The sequence below is a fragment of the Odontesthes bonariensis genome, chromosome 17 (genome assembly GCF_027942865.1).
Source record: "Odontesthes bonariensis isolate fOdoBon6 chromosome 17, fOdoBon6.hap1, whole genome shotgun sequence".
In the NCBI taxonomy this organism is placed as follows: Eukaryota; Metazoa; Chordata; class Actinopteri; order Atheriniformes; family Atherinopsidae; genus Odontesthes; species Odontesthes bonariensis.
In genome coordinates, this window is record NC_134522.1 from 21,512,315 (window position 1) to 21,535,626 (window position 23,312).

The 23,312-nt window shown below is 40.8% G+C and overlaps 2 protein-coding genes across 4 annotated transcripts in view; both read left to right on the top strand.

Moving 5' to 3' along the window:
- Positions 1-3,577, top strand: part of efna2a (ephrin-A2a) — a 76,928-nt gene extending 73,351 nt beyond the window's left edge. Inside the window, exon 4 of the mRNA XM_075448472.1 lies at positions 1,054-3,577. Within this exon, the coding sequence (XP_075304587.1) occupies positions 1,054-1,178 (125 nt within the window). The 3' untranslated portion in view covers positions 1,179-3,577. The remainder of the gene's footprint in view (positions 1-1,053) is intronic.
- Positions 3,578-7,718: 4,141 nt separating this feature from the next.
- snap23.1 (synaptosome associated protein 23.1) lies at positions 7,719-23,219 on the top strand. 3 transcript variants are annotated; one of them, XM_075448471.1, is made up of 8 exons: positions 7,719-7,857; positions 12,389-12,503; positions 16,561-16,602; positions 17,282-17,330; positions 17,802-17,919; positions 18,796-18,969; positions 19,093-19,237; positions 21,011-23,219. In XM_075448471.1, exons 2-8 carry the CDS (start codon positions 12,447-12,449, stop codon positions 21,071-21,073), a joined length of 648 nt encoding a protein of 215 aa, XP_075304586.1. In that variant the 5' UTR covers positions 7,719-7,857; positions 12,389-12,446; the 3' UTR covers positions 21,074-23,219. The 3 variants fall into 3 exon arrangements, with proteins under 3 accessions (XP_075304586.1, XP_075304585.1, XP_075304584.1); XM_075448470.1 differs by lacking the exon at positions 7,719-7,857 and adding an exon at positions 7,894-8,064; XM_075448469.1 differs by lacking the exon at positions 7,719-7,857 and adding an exon at positions 8,765-8,835.
- The last annotated feature ends 93 nt before the right edge of the window (positions 23,220-23,312 follow it).

Genomic DNA, 23,312 nt, shown 5'->3' on the forward strand with positions numbered 1-23,312 from the left:
TGATCAAGTTTTCCAAATGTTTCAGCCATGTTATAAGAGACGATGAGAGTGTGAGGCATTATTTGGCTGACACACTTTTCTCCTCAATAGCATACAGTCTGTGAACACACACTCCTTTCAAAATGGCTTCCTGTTGCTGACAGAGTGCAGTGCTCTCACAAGTGTTCCGTGTTGGCTGATGATACTTCCATTTAAAAATAACTCAAAGGACACCCGAGATACACGAGGATCCATTTCTGGGAGTCATTATACTAAACTTGCACTATCTTGTAAATCTGCCTGCATTGTACACCCGTGAATGGATTCGACCTCATGAGTTTTCAAGCTAACCCAGATTGAAAAGTCAAACCTAGTTAGTAACCAGAACCACAGACAGTGACACAAAAGAAAGTGAGATATTTCACAGCTTTCCAGGCTAAGATGATTCCATATCAAACTACAGGGGGAGGAAATTCTCTTCTTCTCTATAATTACTGAAACAACATACATTCTTTTATTCTGTCATTGCTTTTGCTCCTCTTTGGGTTTCTGCTTGTGTGTGTGTGTGTGTGTGTGTGTGTGTGTGCTGTTAAAGTAATCTGTCTGACATTGCAAACTTTCATCTCATCTGTGAAATGCTGTCACTGTGTGAGTGAGCTGTGAGCGGATGCACAAATGTGTGAGTTGACGTGTATCTTTGTGTGTTTGTGTGTCAGCTGCTCCAGATTCCGAGTCTCTGTGATTAAACTGTAATTAGGTTGGTTAAACCCCCTGCAGAGCTACTCAGTTGCTGTCATCTTCTCCTTCTCCCTCTCCCTCTTTCGACTTCTCATTTCTTTCTGCTCTTTGCCTTTCGATAGCTGCGTGTAGACGAGAGTTTTGTGGTTTCTGGTTTGTCACTCACTTTCAACACCCCCCCTCCCACCCTGACGGATCCCCTTGTCTACTCTTTGTCTTTTGTAGAATCCACTTCCTCCTTTATGTTTTACATTGTCTCGTCTTCGCATCTGTCTGTGTGTCCGTCTCGGCTCAGATATTTTGTCGTTTCTTTCTTTTCTCATCTCTATGTTTCAGATGGTTCAGGATATGATTCTCCAGAGCCATTCCTCACTGATGGAGGACCAAGTTCCAGGGCGGGGTGCGTGACCCTGTTAGCAGCTATGACCCCACTGTTCCTGGAACTCTTCTTCTGGCTGTGACCCATCCCCCCCTCCTCCTGGAGCTCCCATCCTGGTATCATGGGCTGGGCAGGCTGTCCCTCTAAATCCACCACCCCTCAGGGAAGCCCTCTAACTCCGCCCCCTTCTCCTTTCCACCTCCACCTTAATATGACCACCAACCACCCCCACTGCCAGCTCTTTCATGGCCCAGCCACAGACACCAATCCATGGCATGGCTGTGAAGGTTGGGTTTTAAACTGTCTGGGAAGCTGCCCTCCATCTCCAATCCCTGAATTCCGGGTGGATCAGCGCATCTCAGAGGGAAAACACAAGAGAGATGTATCTGCGCTCATATCAGCGGGTCCTTGTGATTTGACAATTGACTCTTGGCCACTGATGGGGTAGATGTAGCTATATGTGGCTATGATTAAACTTGTCGTTCCAGTGCAGTTCCTATCATCCGATGGCGGCAGGATGCATGAAGCGATAGGCCTGGATGCACAAAAATTGGATTTTGCTCACATTTCTATCACATCCTCAACCCATGAATTAGAAGTGACCAAGCTTGCATTGTAATTGGAATTCGAAGCTATCTGGACCATTTCCAACTGCAAAAGGAATAAGAGCAAAAATCACTGAGAAGAAGAGAAAAGTGACCCGGCCTGTGCAGCAAAGTGAGGGGAAAAGGATGAGTGCATAAATTTAAATAAATACAGTCAATTGGGAAATGTAATATTGTATGTGTTGATATTTTCAGACCCGGCAATCTGATATAAAAATCTTGGAGTTGGATTTATTTTTTTGTTTGATTAACTCATATTTCACATTGTGATGACAAGTATAACCATAGCCTGTTTCAATGAGAGGATGTTGGGGTGTTTTGGGTGGGCTTGGTGAGATGTAGATTTTCAGGTGGGGTGTGTTTTGTCTTATTCGTGTTTCTAAACAAAGCATTTATCACGGCCTGGCCAGCACAGGCATCTCCAGCACTGTCTAATGTCGACTGGGTCGGGTGACTTTTGGAACCATGACTTTCTCTTGTATGAATGTACCACTGGTCACCCACCTCTTTGTCTTTCTTTATTATCATGACTGTGGTCACTTACAGAACCTTCTCTCGGACTGGCAGGATTAAAGGGTCTGGGTTTTGAAGAGAAGGCGGGGCGGGGCGGAGTGTGGGTGGGGCGAGGTGAAGATGAATAGAGGACAGGTGAGAAAAGGAGGCGACACTCAAGTTGCATGACCACTGTGAAACCTTCAGATCAATCTTGTTTCTAATGATGATATATTTTTTCATGCAAAAAAAAAAAAAGAAGAAGAAGAAGGAAATCAGAAACACCCTGCTTCCGCTCTCTTGCTCTCCCTGAGACTTTTTTTTTCGGACATCAAAAGGAAAATACAACCTCTCTCCTCACACGGTTTTTCCCGTCTGGCTTTCAGTCGTTGATGGATTAGCTCGGGCTGGGAAGATAAATGGACCCGCTGGGCGAAACTGACTGGAAATCAGCCCTCAGAGCCCAAGTCGGATCACAATGGACGTAAACAATGACTGAAGCTGGTCCAAGGTCTGGGGGTTAAACCAATAAGGGAAGCACATAGACTTTGGCAAATGAGGCGAGGTGCGCGAGTTTGTGTTTGTGTGTGGTAGCATCACAGAAACCCAAGTATGCGCATGCACGCAGACATATACACACACACACGAAGTGATGGTGGAAGCATTCGTGGACAGGACTCTAAAGGGAACAGCACAAAGAAAGGGAACAGAGGAGGGGGGGTGTATCAAGGGACTGACTTCTATACTGTTGGGAAGTGAACATTAAGCGCAAGCACTGTGAACACACACAAACATACACACGATGACCCATGTACAGATATTCACACTTACTGACATATGTAGAAAAACAATGCAGCTCTAGACATGTACAAAGACATGGCATGAACATAGACACCTGTACAAAGACACACTCACACACACGAGAAACACACAAACAAAGGGAGACGCTTCTTTCCGTGTTTCATCTTATTTTTGTAGCATTTAAAATCACTGTTAATTACTCCTTTGTGGGATGCAGTGATGGGTTATAGCCCCGTGGAGGACTTAAAAAAAAATGTGTCTCTCTTCTTCTATTCCACTGATTCTGTCCTTCTATCTGTCTTTTTCTTCTTCTTCTCTGGTTTGTGATCCATGGTTGGTAGTGGTAGGAGGCCTTCAGGTCCGAGTGTCATGTATGAGTTTGTCTCCTTTTCTGTTCATGGTGTTTTTGTGGAAGACGACCTCAGCCATTAAAATCAGTCGGTCAAAAGTAAACACAGAAGTCAGAGCTAGGAGAGAAACACACAAATAAAGATTGTCTTTTTGTCTACTCGAAAACAATCTGATTGAGTGGAATTTCTTCAGTGGATATGTGAATTAACTGTCATTTTATGCATTTTTTTCTCCTCCCAAAGGGCAGGTGATTGTATTTATGCATCGCACTGCGCCCGGGTTTTTATTTGCCCAGTCTATCTTTCTCTGACGTCAAAGTCTTGGACCGGTGATCATTGAGCTCTGCCAGTCAAAGCATGAAATTATTCAGATGAAATCACCCTCTCCAATCTTCAGCTGTTTCTCCCTCAGCGATGTGACAGCTAATCTGAACTGCTGACAACATGGAGGACGGAAAGCTTGATAGCCTCTCCTCTCTTGTTTCCATCAGATTTCTCGGATGGTGGCCAACCGGTGAGGAAAACTAACACGAAGCATGTCTTCAGATACTGTACTTGAGCATTATATTTTATGGGTACATGTATTGGTCTCTTTATCCCCCTTACAATTATTTTCTAGCTCTAGTTACAGGTTACTTTTGAAATGTTTTGTAAAAACTGATCAACTTTTTTTGAAATCCACTACTCAACACATACTCACTGGTTTCCACAAACAACAGTGTCGAGTTTAATTTTTCTATGAGTGCATTTCCACCATTTTCAGTTCTTACATGAAAAAGGCTGAGTGGAAGGGCTGGAAATTGGAGGGAAAAATGTAGGAAAATCATAACGGAGGGGGGCCTCTGCAGGGCACTATGAAGCGTGTGCACACCTCGTACAACTCAACTGCTGAATCCCCGCCACAGCAGGCTGCGGTTCGGTTCCAGCTCGGGCCATTTACTAATTGTCATCTCCTCCCCCTCTCCCACTTTCCTGTTTACACTTCACAAAAATCTATCAAATAAAGGCAGAAAAAAGCAGAGTCGGGGTATCAATTATAACGCAATAAAATGGAAGAAGCATATGATGTAAAAAAACCCTCAAACTTCTGATTCATAGGAGAGACAGTTAGTCAGGACGCCGTCATTTTCCATTAATCAATGCACGAAGCATGCCAAAATGTTACATTATGGGTGCTCTTTAAATTCTAACATCTGAATGTGCTATCCTCTTCTATGGTTTTAAACTAGAGTTGTTTTCGACAGCTGTTTATCTCAACACTTCTACCTGTGAACATTTGCGTAAAAGCACTAAAAAGTGCTCCTTTTTTAGATTCGGTTCCAATCGGTGCTACATTTGAAAGGAAACTGGGCACGTGATGTATTTTCAAGTGATGTTCTCTTTGAACTTCGCAAAAATAAAAATTATAATAATTTCAACAGTAAAATGCTACTTATATCTGATGTATAAATGGAAATTGTAGTTCACTTGTTTGAGAGATTGCTCTGAACCTGCGCTGTGTGATTCTCACCACTCAATCTTCATCGATTCAAAGGGTCCTTTTGAAAGACATGGGATAATTAAATGCCTGGAAAGCACTCAAACGAGCCATTTTTTTTTAAAACCATAATTTGAGATGATTCCCTCCTTCTTTATCCTCAGTAGATTTTTACCCATCCCCAGACATGGCAACACAGACGGGCAATAGACACTTTCCCCCTTGAGGCTCGTAAGGGCTAGTGCTAGCCTGAAACATTCATAAGCTTTGTTTTAAAGGCGTTATTTGAAACCACTGACTTGTCAGTTTTGTCAGCGTGATGCAAAAAGAATATCAGAAACGAGGTTTTGGGGAGAAAACTGAGGTATATGAATAATAGATGAGCCCCGGCTTGCCATGTTTGGTTCTCTTGTGCAAAGCAGGCTAATGGCTATCGATGTCTCCAGTTTCAAACAAATTGCTTCATATGAGAGCTCAATTCAAATGGAGAAAGAGTTGATTCCAGTGAAAAGGAGACGAGGGAATGAAATTATCTCTGAATATTGAGATGCACGCTTGGTCAGCCAATTCTTTGTCCTGACATGTATCAGGTACCGGCGGAATTAGCCCGATGTAAAATTAAGCCCAATCAAGCGCGGCCTTGAAACCTTCCCATGTCTCAAGCCTTGTGAGAAGAAAGATAGATGAGTGGTACAACTGGAACAGAGCCAGAAATTAACAGATGCGCTCCCTGAAACCATGAGAAAGTGGTCTGAGCCTAGTCACCGACACACATGCTCATACATACAACTCTATCCCCATGTATTCTTCTCCAGATCTAATTAATCACTTGATTAATTTAGCACATTTCATTGGCCGCTATACACTTGGGAATATAATTGGCAAGAATACATTTGGCCTATATGATATTGATTTTGGCAACATTCAAAAAGCAAAGCCAGGAAGTACAGATGGCGACCCCTCTCACTTTTTTCTTTCTTTTTTTCTTGCTTTCTTTTTTCTTGCTTTCTTTCTTTCTCCCTTCATCTCTTCTGAGGCTTTCTGGCCCTCTCAGACACATCATTAGGCTATAGGCTAATCCATTCTGCTATCTTCCCTGTACCTTTGTCTCCTCATATTCAACTAACAGCCATGATTTAGGAATTATGGAATTAGGGCAGCGCTCCCATCTCTATTAATGAGGAACAGCATGATGAAAGAGCTTGATCCTGAACATCCCATTTTGGTAGACTTTAATACTTATTTGCTGAAACTATCCTTTTTTCCCCCCCCACTTTCTATCCTTCCTCTGTTCCTGTTTCTTCCTCCTATCATACTCACATTAAACCTTAGCTGTAATTACAGAGGAAATACAAATTCGTAGCTCTTCAAGCACTGTTGGATGTGGCATGAAATGGTAAAATGGCGTAGCGGGAAAGTTAACTATGAGCCGCTCACCCATGCATAGACACACATGCACAAACACACTCGCAGGAGTCCAGATGGGCCATGTGTTAGTGCTGAATAATGCATGCTATGTAGACTCTATAAAAGTTACATGGGCGGAGAGAGCTAGTCATAGTTCAGGCGCTATGGGCAGTGTGGTGAGGGCAGCTTTGGACCGTCATTTGTGCAAATTTGGAGCTGTGCATGGAATTGTCAGTTCGTGGGTATTTAGCTGTAGGTGACCCCACAGGGGAAATATTTAGCTGCAGTTAGAAGGAAAAAAAACCACTAAAGACTTTTAGACATTGTCAGCTGATATGTTGGTTGGCTCTCTGCCTACTGCCTTTGCAGTCACCTTGAAAAGGCTTTTGTGGTACAAACCATAAAACTTAGGAATTACACAGCAGATCCAATGCAAAGGACTCAGATTTCAGAGCATCACTTAGAAGCTCTATGAAAAATATCTTGTAGTCTGTCTTTGTGTAAAATACCCAGATGAGGGGAGGGGGAGAGGGGGAGGTCCGGGTGAAGGGTAAATGCTGCACTCATGTGGGGAAATTGAGCAGTGCCTCTTTTTTTCTTTGGAGTCATATGACATGTATGCAATCATGTGCTGCGTTCAAGTGCTCGTCGTATCGCTTCCTCCTTTAATTACAAACAAAAATACAACTGACCAAACAAAATCAATCCATTGATTAGATGCTATGGTAATATTGTGTGAGCAAAATACCATGGAGTGAAAGTAGGATGGAAATGCCAAAACATAGAGAGATATATGAGTAAGCCTATTGGACAAAGTCCCAGAAATATCCTAGAAATATATAGTGTCTTCAAGAAAGTGACAGAGAGCAGTAAAGATTGGTAAATTGACGAGACAGCAACAAACAAAACCAAACAAAATGACAATAGTGAGATGGAAAACAACCAATATGGGACATAATAAAATCGAAACTTATTGCAAACGACTTGACTTCAAAGCAGTGTAAAATAACCAACATGAAACACTTCCTGAAATGCGAAGCAACCAGCAGAGAACACAAAAATACCACGAAGGAATGTAAAATTGTCATGAGGCTACACACAGTTACCAAGATAAATAAATAAATACAGATTTGTAATAATAACTGGATTGTGGCTGTCCTGTCTTTTTCAATGTGCCCATCGACTAGCCCTTGGTAGGAGGGATGGGGGTCTTTTCATGTGTTTTTTTCCCCAGATTCTCTCTCTATACAAACAGTCAGCTTAAAAATTATACTTGAGCAGGTTCTAGTCATCTGTTTGAGTAAATGTAATTTAAATGTATTTTAAACTTTCTACAGGGAAGCAAGAGCTAGCATATTTCCACCATAGGTAATTATTCACAGCTACTAAGTCTAGAATATGAGTGTGGTGATTGTTTTGTTTTTTATTGATTTATTTTTGTTGGTATATGATATCGGCTATTTCTATCAAGTAAAGCAGTATTTCCGACGACACCTAAAGGCATCAGCCGACACACTTTCACACTCTCGCGGGCGGCGGAGGCTGTGAAGGAATCCAGGAGTTACCAACGCCGAGTCCACATACCTGAAAGAAGGAGGAGTTGCGAGCGAGTCACAAGGAAGGTTAACAGTAAGTATTGACTCCCTTGATTGATATCTCCCAACACTTTTATTTCAACATAGTTTAGAGTGGTGGCGTTAGGTAGTTGACAGGAAAGCGGAACTAGCCAACTAGCACGCTAACAGCACGTTAGCAAGGTTAACAAGTTGCCCCCCCGGATCTTGGTTATTGCCCTGATAACGACACTTGAAGCACAACTACAACTTTTCGGACAATGTAAGAAAACTTTGACACACTGTTAAACCCTGTTCTCTTCCTTCTCACAAACTGTCCCTTGGAGTTTAAAAGTGTGGCTTTGGGTCTTGACTGCTCAACTTAGTTGCGTTGGGTGTGGAGTTAACTTCCCCATTTCGGACGGCACTTTTTGAACGCTTTTGGTTAATATTTCAACCAGACATCACCTGTGTGTCAAGTGACCCATGGTTCATGATTGCTGAGCATTTACTTTTAGCTTTGTATCCATGGGCAGGTGCGCTGGAATAGCGTTGCATCCATTTAAACGCGTCAGCAGAAATGATTATAAACCATCTGACGTATTTTCCTTCCATGTTTTTTGGGGGGTTTTTTTGGTCAACTTTTGTGAAATGATTTTGTATCTTCCGCATTTTACAAATAAAAGGTCATGGTTTAGGTTTTTACAGTACTGCATGATGTCATTGGCCCTCCTTTTGTTTGTTTTTGCTCACAGGTCAGTGTTCCGAGCCACTGTGCCCAAACATGTCACACTTATGTAAAAAAGAGTTGCTATCCTTGCTGAAAACACGATGTAGCTGGGGGCAGGGAATGGCCACAACGTTTAAATGTAAAAAAGATGAAGAACGAGGATATAAACCCAGCATGGCTGGAATAAGAAAAGACGTCAGTTAGTGCTGCAGTAAGATCTGGAGGAACAGGTTTGAGTAGAAGAACAAGAAATGCGTTTCCCTGTTGGAGTTATTGTCTTAGCCACTTACTGTTGGTGCTGCGAAGAGTCGACAACATGAATGGGTATGTCCTTAAGGCTTGTTAAATTATTCCTCGTGTGCTTCTTAACTCGTGTGGTGGCACGTCTTTGTGTTGTTATCAAGTGTGCAGTGAAAATGTAGCGCTCACTTCGTTTAGATTGTGCAAAACTCTGAATGTAGTATTTAATGAGTATAGTATTCATGTTGGGTGTATGTTTAACCTCTGCACTGAGACATGGGGATAGAATCACAGGTGTGTTTTGGGTTACATGATCTTATCGTGCTGACATTTACGTTATTATTATTATTATTATTATTATCATATGGTGAAGCAGATGGTGACTGCTTGACCTGACTGATCATTCCATTCATAATGACTTGAATAGTTCCCTCTCATCCGTATGAGAGTAACAGAAATGTCTTGTTTTCCCATCTCTGTCTCCATTGTGTTTATCCTCTGTCTGCATTTACTTTTTCTGCAGTGGTTCTCTGGCACGAAGGAATAATCTTGAGTATCCGACCGACTGAGGACCATTTGATATTAACGCCATAGATTTAGCAACAAAGCCGAACCCTTCAGTGTCAATGTGGACACATTATGGTTTGAGTTGTGAAAGGGGTGATTTATTCGATTTGCAGCTAAAACGTGACTATTTAAAGCTCGTTGTGGTTTAAAATGAACAGAAACGGACTAGTAAATCCTTGATTGCAGTTGTTTATAGGCCCATGAACCGTCATTTGAATGAGGATGCTACCTATTGATGTAGTTTGTGTGAATAAATCCACCTTCAGAGGTATAGTTGTACATTCACGTCTGTATCTTGCAAAGTCCAATAATTGGTTACAAAAAGCTGTCAAACTTGTGTGATCCATGTACAAAGAAATGCAGAGTCAACAGAAATAAATCCACTGAACTGTGCCAAGTAGACTATCCATTTTCCGGTCTTCCGATATTTTTATTTTTTTTTTTTTTGCGTCAGCTCTGACGGTGAACCTGAAGTCCAGGAGTTATTTGCAAAACAGGAAAATGTCACTTGATCCTGGGGGTGACAGGAGAGGAAGAAGCAGCATGCGGAATGAAGCTGTGCTTCCTGTACGTTGTTATCAAGAAACCTTCGGCTTGAAATTTGAAAAAAAAAAAAAAAAAAAAAAAAAAAAAAAAAACAGAGCTTAGTGTTTATGGTTGGCTGGTTCTCTTCCCTTCATAGCACAGTCTGTCTGCATCACAGAAATCAGGCTTAAATCTCTGCTTACGATGAGCTTGCTCTCATATTACCGTGTGGGTCAAAGCCTGCCTAAGGCTGCTATGTGACCAGTTATTTTAGTGTGTGCTCTGATACTGGACTGCATTAAGGTCACCTATAACTTTAAGTGTTCATACCCATGGTACTGAATATAGAAGCCATCCAGATTGCTTAACAGAGTTTATGTTGCCTATAGCAACACCTTTGTCAGATAAGACTATATTATTCTACAGCATCAGCTCTCATTCTCTGGGCTTTGCCTGAACTACACTGAAGACTTTGCAACAGATGAAAAGTAAGATGAGAGTACGGCAAAAAAAAGAAGCAAATTTACACAATGAGCGGTCAAAGACAAACGACTCTCCCCGCTGTAGTTCGTAGCTTCTGGTTAACATATGTTCATGCCTGTCTTTCTGTTGTACCGAGATCATGACATGTGAATACGTCGCCTGCATTTAGCTGTCAAACATTGAGTCATCGTGTCCTGATGTGATCAGCAGGCAGAAGTTATGTAGTTAAACTGTTTACTGTGGAAGTCTCAGGCTGTAATGGTTTTATAGAGTTTGCGTATCCTGCAGTGAGACTCCTTAAGCGTCGGCGCCGGAGGAACCAAATTTAGACTTTCTTTGTATTTTATTATTACAATATCTAATTTTTTATTATTTTTTTTTTAGTGAGCAACAGAGCAAATTTTTATGATTTTAAGTGAATGAAATTGGTGTGAAAGTATGCATAAAGACACATTTGAACATGTAGCTTATCTTAAAATCGCATTTTATTAGTTTCCGTGTTAACTTTTCAAAGCAAGTTATGTAATCATTTCATTTAGTTTTTGCCCAGTTCTTTTGTTGTTGATGGTTGAGTAGCCTTCAAATTGGAATGTGATGTGAAATCATTTGTTTGATCAAAAAGATGTTAACGTTATCATTTCTGTTTTGAGCACGAATCCCAGTTGTTTTTTTTTTTTTTTTTTTGAAGAACATTCTCAGGGATTTGAATGTAATACAGTAGAGCTGCACTTATATGTACACATATATACGTATACTCAGTTTAAATGGTTAAAAAAAATTTTTTTTTTTTAAATGAATGTGATTTTCAGATGGGAAATGACACACCTGATGATGAAAACCGCGATTAAACTCTTTTCAGCTCAGTCACACTACATCTTTATTAGCCCATGTTTTCAATATTGCTTTAATAGTATTTTTTTTTAATGCTGCCTTCAGCCATAGTGTTAAGTTTTACCATATGTAGCCCTATAAACCTATGAATAGGGTTACTTATTGATCAGATATTTTGTAGTATCTCTCTTAAAGTATTGATTTTGATAAGTGCTTTCATACCAGCGGTATCGTTTACTATATCGCTGTCAATTGCTAACATTCAGCCTCGAGGCTAATCTCCCTATCCCAGTGTTTATGTATCCATCCCCTCATTGAAAGGGTAGACACTGCAGTTAAGCTTTACACACCGTATCAGTAATCCTTGTGTATGTGCTCAGTCTGCTACTGCTCCATAAGGTGGGAAAGAAAAAGAAAAAGCACCTGATTTGTTTAGGGTTTGCATGTTCCTCTCCTCTCCATATGGGTTACGTGAGCACTAAACAAACTGTAATTCCCTTGTGTTGTCCGAACTGCTTTATTCTTTAATGTATTTTCCACATTTCGGATAAGTGGCAGGCAGCACGGAGAAGGCCTTTTGCTGTGGTATTAGACTCAGCGACTTATAACCTGATCTTTTAATGTTGTAAGATTTACCTCGTGTTTCCATTCGGTCATGCAGAGAGGAAAGATCAAACTGCACAGCGCAAAGGTAAAGGGAGTGCTGCTAAATTGAGATGTCAACACGGGGCGTAAAGATTTCAACCAGTGGTATAATTTTACGAGTTATCATTATTGATCAATTTACCACAAGGTGAAACAGAGAAAGGCTAAAAGTGTGTTGTGCTCTTATCTCCCTAATTATTACATCAATCAATGAATGGTGTGGTGGACATGTCAGTGATTAAGTTTTCATGTCCGCTGACATGTTTCATTTCATGTACTGATCACTGTTCTTTGACAACTTAACTCAAGGTATTCCTTCCTAAAATGTTTCTGGCTCTGTTGCGACTTCAAAAAATGCCATGTTGAGTATCAGCCTTGAGAAATGGGCTCGGCTTTAAAGAATCGTCTTGAGATTATTCCTTCTTTATCGCAATATTCAGTTAATTAATCAGTAGTCTAATCCTTCCCTAAGATACTTCTATTTCCAACAGTCAGGAGTGTGTTCTGTATTTCCTTAGCTTAATAATGAAAGATTCTATCTGATGGGATATCATTTAGTGAGCTGTTAACTCTTCCCCTCTTTCAGGCCGCAGAATATCGAGCTCGGTGCCACGGGAGGAGCCGCCAAACAGGACCCCAGCAAAATGGAAGACATGACTGTGGAACAGATGGCGATCAGAGCCAACCAAGTGACTGACGAGGTAATGAGTCTCTTTCTCACTGTCGCCCTGTTGTTGCCTTAATATTCAACTTCAAGTGAAACTCAACCTAAAGCATGCTGCTGCGAAAAGCTTTGATTGACTCTGCGTGTTTGGAACATAGCTGGCAAACGGACAGCAGGGAAATGCAAAATGTTGCCAAAACGGTTTGAAACTAGGATTCACATTTGATTTATTCCATTTCATTACGAGTGATCAGTTATGAAGGCTGTGTAAAGCAGGTCAGAGTCGACAAACAAGAAGGAAAAATCAGTCTGCAGGCCAGTGAAAACTATGTGCCCAATACAACTTCCAGAAGTGATGATAAAATGAAAGTAACTGTAGATTCCTAAAATAAAGCATTACCTTTCTTTGCTTCTTTAAAAACCGTCAGCATTAAAATTGGCTCAATGTAAAAGTCACACTGAGACATCTTTCAACAGGGATGAGTGATTATCCCAGAAGAGGACTTGCATCCTTAACAAATACACTAATGCATATATGCTAACACGCTGTCCAAGACTACATCGGTCTACAAAGTCTAAATAGCATCTGGGTTCCAGATGTGGTTCCAGACATCAGAAGACAGACGCTTCTTCTAAGTTGGGCACAAGTCTCGTAACATTTTAAAGAAACTTTCCAGAACTTTGTAAGTAATCCTGTCAACAAGCCGGACCAACCCTGCAACCTCCATGGAGACCAGTTTGGACGGTCTTTCATCTCGGGAGCGAAACCTGTTTTTCGGATGGAAACGAACCAAACGCGAATGCAGCAGGAGCTGCGAATATGAAAGTTTACTCTTTGCATGCATAGATGTCAGAGGCAGGTGGAAACTGATGGCCCAGCTTTGTCTAAAGGTTAAAACAATCCACCAGCCGAAGCTCAGCAATTAACATGTTTTTATCTCATTGGTTAAATCAATTGAAAAACAATGGAGCCGATGCTCATCTGATTGCCCTCTTGTTTGTTTATTTAACATTTAACAAAAAAAAACTCATGAAGGTAGATTTTGTATATGGAAAATGTTATGACAAAATGGGAATTCTCACAGTCTGACATGGATCAAAAGCACAAAAATAACACACACACACACACACACACACACACACACACACACACACATAATCTGGACTTCTTTTCATTATAACCGTGAAAGAGCGTAGATGGATTATTAGACAAGATTGTGTTCAGTGTCTGTTATAAAGATGGATCAAATAGGAAGTGTGCGAGGCCGTATGCCTCATTTAGTCAGATAGCTCCCTTATCCCTCTGTGCTTTCGGCAGTTTGGGTTTCGTTAGCTGGATCTCTGTTATTATCTTTGAGATGATTGTTCAATCAGCACTCCGGGGCATCATACGATCAGCCATCTGATTCAAATGAAGGCAAATTGTTTTAGCTGGCCTTGTAACCGTGTACTTCACCTTCATATAATTATGACTGTTGTAGATGTCCGGTCAATGGTTTTCTGATTTTTCTTTTCTTTTCTTTTCTATATTTTTTTTTTTTTTTTTGGTGCTTTCTATGAGCTTTCAATGAGCTTTTTGACTTAACCTACAATTTTCCTTCCTCTTCTTTCGTCTTCCTACTGCTGCTGACTGCTTGATCACACAAGGGACAAGGGCATGGGAGGGTCCTTCCTCTAAGTCTACTTACCTCTCTGGCTTTTGGTAACCACTCATACCTGAAACATTCTGATCATGGCTGACAATGTATCAGAATTTGCGATTACGAAAGATTGTTTGAAAGTCAGACAGAAGCTGTCTTTTCCAAGTGTAAAGAGATAGATTTTTAACAGTCAAAGTCACTTAAAATCATTGCCTGTGACGTCCTGATAATCCTGCTATATTGCAGCCATATTGTTTTCATGTATGTATTTACTTTTTTTTCTTGTTTAAAGGTTTTTAAATGTAGCTGTTTTGAACTCACATGCATCACACCATCAAGCTGTGCTCCTATTTGAATTGTCCCAAACAAATGATGAAAAAAAAAAAAAAATGTCTGTGTGTCTCAGATTTCTCAGAGCAACCCCAATCTGGAGAATTTGGCTGACACGTTAATTTTGGGCTTAATTAGCCCACGTTCAGTGATTCTAGAGACACGATGTAATGTTCATCCACACTAGTGATGTTCTGGCTAAGCCAGCAGAAACCTGGCTCAGCTCGACACATCCAGCTCGCCAAATTTGTGTTTGTTTGTCTCTCAACTCGTTGGTGAACGTATTCCATGCAAACACAACGCAGAGGACGAGGACTCTGTCCTCAGCTGTTCGTCACCGATGGCAACAGTGAAGTCTCTGAGTCGCTTCCTTGCTTCGCTCCTTATGATCCTCTTCCTATCTGATAGAGACGCAGAGGGCGTAACGCACCTGAACTGACTGCATTCCAGTTTGCCGGCGACGCTTTTTGTCTCTATTTTTGTCTGTCATGGTTTAGAATATTGACTGTGGTGTGAGATGTATCCATCCCGTTTGATCAGCAACTTTTGAGACGGGAGCTGTTGAACGTACACAGTGTGGTCACGCGGCAGCTCATATGCCACAAAGAGGCAAACCTTTATGTTTTCCATGTTTGAGCAGATAATCCGTAATCAGAATAGTTGATGGACAGAAATGTCCTATAACCTATATTGATGTTGGACTCATTTCCCACATTGAATGAATAATGTAGAAGAGAGTGCAAAGAGGGGAGTGGGAAATGTAAGTAATGAAATGCCTATAGAAGAGAAAAAGTAGTCAAATGTTAAATTGAATGTCTTTCTGGAGAGGATTCGCAGCAATCCTCTAAAGTTCAGACAGGGATGATTGGATTGGACACATCTGTGTAAAAATTCCAAACACAATATCATTTTATTACGGTTGGGCCACCTAAATATAATAATGTTTTGAAATCATAGAACACAAATTGAGGCTGCAGCTCATGGTTATTATTCATTCAATTATTTAGTTTAGTCAGAACAGTAGAAATGTGTTTTCACCATTTTCCACGGACAAATTTGACTAATTTGAATAGCTTCTTTCTTTCTTTATCTTTTTTTCTTGTGTGTGTGTGTGCGTGTGTGCGTGTCTGAAACCAAAGCAAATTTAAAAGGACCAGTTAATTTGAAAAGCTGGGACGAGTGAATTCCATTTAAGATGGTAGTATTTAAGGTGTTGCTGTTGTGTTTGTCAGACATCTCCTTCAAAGAGCAAATAATTCAAACTTGAATCAAAACATTAAAAAAAAAAAAACTAATTCCTTTCTTCTTAATTATACTCCCTGCCTTTCTCTGTCTTATGTCTCTATTTTTCATTATTTTCTCATTAAACCGTACATTGAGGTTCAGAAATAACCACAGGCAAACAGTATATGACTGTTGAAATTAATTCAATTACTTTGTCAGTGCGGCAAAGTTTAGATGCTACTCAACACTGAAAATGACCACAAAAGATATACATGAAATTCAAAATCTAAACGTAAGACTGTGAACCAGGAGGATATGCGTCAGCTGTCAATGAGATAAGCAGGTCAGGCGTAGTAGAGGGAAACTACCACGTAATTGTTTGCACAATTACAACTGGTGTAGGTTCATGCTTGTTTTTCTTATCAAGCTTGCATTATAACCAATAATAATAAGTCAAAAATGACTTATTGTTCTTTTTTGTAATGTCTTTAATCCTCCTCAAGTGTTTGTCTGCTTCTTTTGGCCATGGTCGCATTAATCGGCTTCCTTTTTTTTTTTTTTATTAGAATTCTCTGGTCCATCAATCAAAATCCCCATCATCAACTGCTGGAATAAATTTGCTGCTATGAAATTAAGATATTAGGAGCTGAGAAATCCATCCATTTTGGGTTTTTTTGTTTGTTTTTCTCATGGTCTTAAGTTATCTCGATCTTAAGTTACTTTCAGGGGGAACTGCAAACTAACTGAGCCAAAATCACATAATGCAGCTCAAATCTGAGGGGTGCTGTACTGGTTGGTACCTGTTTGCTCGCTCTCTGTGCAGACTGTTTTAAGCCAATACCCTTCCTCATTTCTAATTGTTCTCTAATACCGCTGTTTTTTTGGTTCCTTCGTCCACAGTCGCTGGAAAGCACACGGAGGATGCTGCAGATGGCAGAAGAGGTAAGACTTTGACAGTTTTCTTCTTACAGACACACGGCAGAATATTCTATTCTTTTTTTTTTTTTTTTTTTTTTTTTTTAACCCCTTGTCCTGTCCAGCATTATGGCAGCAGAATTGTAATCTGAATACCGTTTATGCCAAACACATTTGCTATGCCAAGGGAAGCTTTATGAATGTAAAGCTCCCCTTGATACCCATCAACTCCTCATTTTTATTTATTTATTTTTGTTACAATACTTAACATGATATGATAGTGTGATAGTGCCAGATATTCTATTCTGTGTCGTCTTCATTGACCCGGAAAGTGTCTGAAAAATGTCTCGTCCACGAAAGATCACGCAATAGGTCGAAAGCTAGCAATGCGTCGCCATCACATTGAACAGCGAGCTGCACGTATTGGGTGGGAATGTTACCTCAGACGATTATGTTCTACCTTTAGAAGTGTGTATTATGGCTTGGAGGTGGGGGGGAAAAAAAAAAAGCATACATTTTTTCTGTTCCACTAGTGTGACCTTGTTGTCAAACCTTTCTAATTTCAGATTTTTTAATAAGGCGGTGGGCTAATTCATTTTGGAGTGTATCCAACTCTTAATTATTTCTGTCTCATCTGTGGTGTTTGGTTCTAAACATGTGGGGCGGGGGGGGCTGTTTTTTTTTTTCCGTTTTTTTTCTCTTACAGACCAAACAGACTGGCGTCAACACCATGGTCATGCTGGATCAACAAGGAGGTAAATGAACCCCCCAGCACACATATTATTATCATAAAGGCAAAGTCTCAGAAATGTGTCAACTATAGCCAATATGCAGGGATGAAGATATCCAGACGGGCCGGAGAGCGCTATGCAAGAAGAAATCTTATTTATTCTTTAAATAGACTTGAATTCATTTGTGCGAACCTCACTCTGTTGCAGGCACGGAATAGTCACGCATTATCATGTCTAAAGATTAATATGTTTTATTTTTTTTGGTGGAAGCAGTATTCACTTTTCTTCTGCTGCAGAGACCCAGTTACTGACACAGTTCAAGAATCCCACAGAGATCTTTAAGTGTAGTTTAATGTAGTCTGAAACGGATCGTAAAGGTGACAAACAAGATCAACTTTGTAGATTATAAATAGGGTTTGCAAGTGAAAAGAAACCCGTCTGACACGACGTTGCATGCTCGTATGTGATCTTTAAACATTTATCGACCTATTTTAGAGCAGCTGAGGGGTGTGGAAGAGGGCATGGACAAGATCAACGTGGACATGAGACAGGCTGAGAAAAACTTGACTGACCTGTCCAAGTGCTGCGGCCTCTGCGTCTGCCCGTGTGACAGGTACGCCGCTCAAAGCTCAGCCTCGGTGTCGGGGTTGTTGGATACACACCACTCATTTATTGCCAGCCGGAAGGTTTTTCTGTGCTGTGCCGACGCAATCATTTATAGAACAGGTATCTGCGGTAAACGTGCACATGATCCCCATTAGGATCGACTTTTAAGATTTTAATATTTGTATATACAGTTTGTATTGCCTTAAAGCTTTTATTTTTTTCATCTTTAATACAAAAGTTGAACATTTGTGTGACAAAATATATGGTACTGATATCATAGCGAATGTATGAATTGTTATAAAATCAATGAATTCCTTTAGATTGATTTAGCAAATGTGCTCATTTTTGAGTGCTCCGCGTTTCTGATTCGTACACCTACTTGGCTTTTTTTTCCCAACATTGCAAAGTGGAAGCTAGTGCTTCTAATTTAAGAAGCACGAAAAATATCATTCACTGAAAGTAAACGCAAGTTGCTCCTGCATTCACCAACGTCTGCAGCCATCTCCAAAATGTGGCTGCTGGTAGCAGACCGTGCGACTGAAAACTGAACCCGTATTTGCTCATCAGATGTTCTTGTTATGACACGATTGCTGTGTAGAGGTAGATCATATTTAATTCTAAAGATGAAAAATCTTTTCCAAAACGCCTTCGCTTTGGAGAAGAAGAAACTTTGATTATCAAGACATAAGGTAGGGAATCTTACATCCTCATCACTTCAATAATCTGCATCTGTGGTGTAGTTGTAGCGGCTGAGAGTCGGTCTTAAAAAAGCAACTGTTGTTAATGCTTTTAATTAGGAGCTCCGTGCTCGTAACGTATACTTCTACTTTTGGACCAAACACTTTGATTTCCTCGTTTGTTTTAACTTCTGTCTGTCTTCCAGGGTTTCATCAATCGAGAGTGACTCGCGTTACAAGCGCACCTGGGGTATCAGAGGAGGTGAGGGCGAGGGCGACGCCAACAGCTCGGGAGTAGTCTCGAGGCAGCCCTCGGGCGTTCGCAATGGCCAAGCTCCCCAGGTGAACGCCCCGGCACCGTCGGGTCCCTACATCAAGAGGTGCGCTCCTGGTCTTACAAATCATCGTCGTTTGGTCTAGAAAAGTTTAGGGAAAAACTTGAATATGTCAAACGTTGCGACACATTTGGCATAAGCAAACCTTCCTTTGTTTCTGTGGTGCAGGATAACCAACGACGCACGTGAGGATGAAATGGAGGAGAATCTTGATATGGTCGGCAGCATCGTCGGCAACCTGAAAAACATGGCCCTCGACATGGGCAACGAAATAGACAGTCAGAACAAACAGATTGACCGTATCACCGAAAAGGTGAGATGAATGACTTTTAATTAGTCAAATCACTGTCCGGTTAGTATTTCATGTTATTCCTGTTCTCTACTCTTGTCAAATACACTTTCTACAGCATATTTCTTAGGTGCCAGCTAACCTTTGACTTGCAGCACTGTAGAGCCGTACTATTATGTGTCCTTGAATGTATCGTGTGCGTGCAGCATCACTGCCAGCTGGGAAAGTGGAAGGGAGAGGAAACGTCCGGCAAATAAACACGGATGTCAACAACTTTAACAGATATTTTTAAAACCAGCTTTGCAAATCTTTTCTGAGGACGAACATTTATTCAAAGCTCCTGAATGATGGATAATAATGATCACGTGATGTTCAGAGGCACAGAAAATCTAGTTTGCTGAAACTTCACGAGCACGTTCATGTTTGAATTTCAAGAGGCGAGTGTCAAAACATTTCTTCAGCTTCGAGGTGCATTTAGATTAAAGTTCTATTAAATTTAGCGGTACTAATTAAAAACTAATTTTTTTCGACCTCCGGGTTTCGACAAACATTCTGAATCCAGACTTCCTGCTTTTTTTCTTTTTTTCTTTTTTTCTTGCACACCTCAGTGTGTTTTAATTTTACCTGCCAGTGAGGGACAAATAATTGGGTGTTAAATCAAAAACGTAGCTGTTGGGCAAATATCTTCGTGCGCTCCATTCGGCAAACACTACTCTTCGTTTAGCTAATAGAAAAAAAAATTAAAATCAGTGATTTAAAATGTTGTACGTGTGAGGCTCAGATTTTGAAAGGAGGATGAATTCTTTCAGCTTCACTGTCAAAGCAAACGGCATTGAGCAACCTGCTCCTGACGGTCCGTAGTTCCAATAACACCATGGGGCCACTGAGGGCTAGGGCCAGTGTTAGCTTGTAGGTAAGGGTTTGAAGGCATTTCACCTGTGGGCTGCTGGCTTCCAATACACTTTAGCCCTCTTGCTAAATGTAGTTGTGCAAGAAACCACACAGTTTATCCATTTATCCATTATAATTGTATTGGTGTGATAGATGTGCACACAAGCAGAGCAGAAAATGGATGTGAGCATTATGCACGCATGATGACCCTCCCACGGAGCCCAAAAGATGATGCTGCTTAATTAGATGCAATGTAGAAATCTTCTCAAACATGTCAGAGCCCTGTCGTTCTCTCTGCTCTCCACCTGGGATATCCTTATTTGGAGCTTTGTGCCCCAAATTTCAGCTTAGATATTTTTTTTAGCTTCAGGCATATGCTTTCACTTCAATCATTTTGCTTTTATTTTTTATTTTTTCCTTCACAAAAATGAAAAAAAGGCAGTCTTATAGCTGACTGGAGCCCAGCTTCTGTGGACATTCCGCTGGCCTTCAACTAACGGATTGCAGGTCACAGATACTTTCCATCCAGTCTGATGGATTTTAGTATCATCCGCCAGGAAGAATGGGATAAAGCCAGGTGTGCAAAAGTAGCTCAAGACCTGCTGCAAAATGTGCCTCTACTACACTGCACTGAAGAGTCTGGGGAAAAAATACCTCAAAAAGTGGCAATTTCATCAATTTGAAATGCACTTTGATTTTCCATACAAGTCGCACACTGTTGACATCCATGTTTTACTTGCCGGTGACCTCATTTTCCCGGCTGCTGTGGGCTCGTTCCTGCACATCGGGGAATGTTGTGCACATAAAACTGCTACACGGCGACGCAGTGAAACTCCACGTCACCTTTAAATGCAGATCGGTTTAAAGTCGGCTGACCCTTTTAACATGTTTTCATCTTTCCTTTAGGCGGACATGAACAAAGTGCGCATCGATGAAGCCAACCAGAGAGCCAACAAGCTCATCAAATAGACAACGAAGCCCTCTGCTACTTTTATCCATCGACTTTGAGCCTGTTTCGCTACACACACACACACACACACACACACACTGTATAATTCTGCACATGCACAAACACACATCCACTTTGGCAAATAAAACGCAAAATTGGTCTTAGAAGAAGTTTAGCCCGCAGTCCGCCTGCTTTTACTGCACTAAAATCTAAATGGAAGACATAAACACACAGTGACACATAGTGATAATGACCTTTTGAGAAGCAGTGCGGGAATCAGAACCCGCACCGAACAGGAAGGGACCGGCTGCCTGTCGCTGCTGTTTGATACCAAATATTCACCAGGCCCGTGGCAGCATATCGCACAACATTCACAGTGAGGGAAGAAACACACATCGGCTGCTTTTCACTCTTATTTAATTCCCCTCATGTGTCCTACTCTGAATCTCAGTTACTCTGAATCTCAGTTGCTATGAATTGTTTGTCCGTGCGTGTGGTGCGGTGTGATCCGTGGGGACGAGGCCACTCGCCCCGACCGGAGAGCCGTCGTCTTAATCAAGCCTCACGTCGACTTTGGTTAGAAGCATCTTATCCAAATCCTTGATTTGTTGTATAGTGTATTATTTTGAGATTAAAATGCCTATTTAATTATTCAGCGAGCAGAAATGACTTGTGCATAAGGCTGTCTTTGTTTACACTTTGTTCCCATGTCATTTTTTTTGCTGTTTTAGATTTTAAAAAAACAAACAAAAAAAAAACCTAAATGCTGTGCCTTTGGAGCGAGTCGTGCCAGATCTTTTCATGCTGGAGTTCCTCACACCTCTCCCCGAATGAGCAGTTTAATGTTGCGGGTTGATATTTCAAACGGATGAAATAGTTTTAATGATGTAAGAAAAGGACGCTGACCCGCTGTTGGACATGTTGCCTAGAAATCACTTAAACTTAAAGGCCAGTTGGTAAAGATCAAGAGAAATGTTGGCCGTCATCATGATCCGAAAGCATTGGGTTTACTTAGTGTTCACAATCGATTTGGGACATGCAGCAGTGGCTCAACAACAGCGCAGCATCTGCTGTGCTTCACGTACAGTTTGAAGTTGTTTGTTTCACTCTGACAACAGTGTTGATGTAAATAGTAAAACATGCTGTCACTGTTTGTTGCCTGTAGTCATTCTGTTAATCCACTTACTTTACTTACCTCTACCTTCGCTCTTTGTAACCTCTCGGTTAATAAAGATTTATTTCTCCCGCGAGGAGACTTAACAGCCTATTCAGGCTCTTACACAGATCAGGTAATCAGGTGTGTTCAGAATTAATTTCCTCAAGTTAAAATTTCTCTCTAAACAAATGTTGAGTCCTAAAACACTTTAGATGTTGTGTAGCTTCTCATGTCGGCTATTTGCTGTCTCTGTCAGGTTATCGTGCTTTTTTTTTTTTGTTTGTTTTTTTTGTAAGAACTTAAAACAACCGCCAACTATTCCAGCAAAGCTTTTGATTTGATTAGTGGGTGATTGCTCATTGATCCCACCAGCCTCTTACGACTGGTCTAAGGTTGTGTTGTAACAGCCATTGTGTCACACAAGCCTTCATCTGCTCTGTCAAAGGGTTTTCACAGCACCGCTACTCTTAAAATCTGAGGATGCCAGCGTGATTTGTTTCGTCAAAGCTGGAGCTCGACTGAGGAGTGATTGCTGGCAGCAGGATGCACAAATACATATAGTTTGTAAAATTAAAAGCAAAAGCTGAGCGCGTCCTGCTGGGTTCAGTCTGAGTAAAATGAGCTAATGATAAAGAAGCTTTATGTTGAGGATGTTTCCCATATGCATTTCCTGGGCTTGATTGTTTTAAAGAGAAGCTATTTGTATGTTTGGCTGAAGGCATTCACCCACTGAGTTTGTAAAGGTTAAAAATGAGCTGTTATCCAGGGCTTTGTATCTGATTAGCATGAAGCTGCCTTGCTGTCATCTTTTCTTTGTGTAACCAGCAGCCACTGGAGTGTAAATACAACACTTTTGCCTGTTTTGAACATGTCCATATGCAGCTCCACTCATCTGAAATTAGCTTGGTAAACGGATGAATGTTTGGATGAAAGTAAAACAACAAAAAAAAAGTCCTTTTGCTTTAAGCCTGTTAAATTGTTTGTACTCAATAAAGTTATTCTGAAATTCATTTCAGTGCACCTCTTGACTTTTTTTTTTTTTTTTTTTTTTTTTTCACAGTAAGGCAGAAGCCGGAATTCAAACGTTCGGCTACAGTAGAAGT

What these genes read in the sequence shown, in the direction of transcription:
- snap23.1 (XM_075448469.1), top strand. An exon ending in TCGGGTCCCTACATCAAGAG is followed by an intron (nt 18,970 to 19,092) that starts GTGCGCTCCTGG and finishes TCTGTGGTGCAG; the next exon opens with GATAACCAACGACGCACGTG. An exon ending in TTGACCGTATCACCGAAAAG is followed by an intron (nt 19,238 to 21,010) that starts GTGAGATGAATG and finishes TCTTTCCTTTAG; the next exon opens with GCGGACATGAACAAAGTGCG.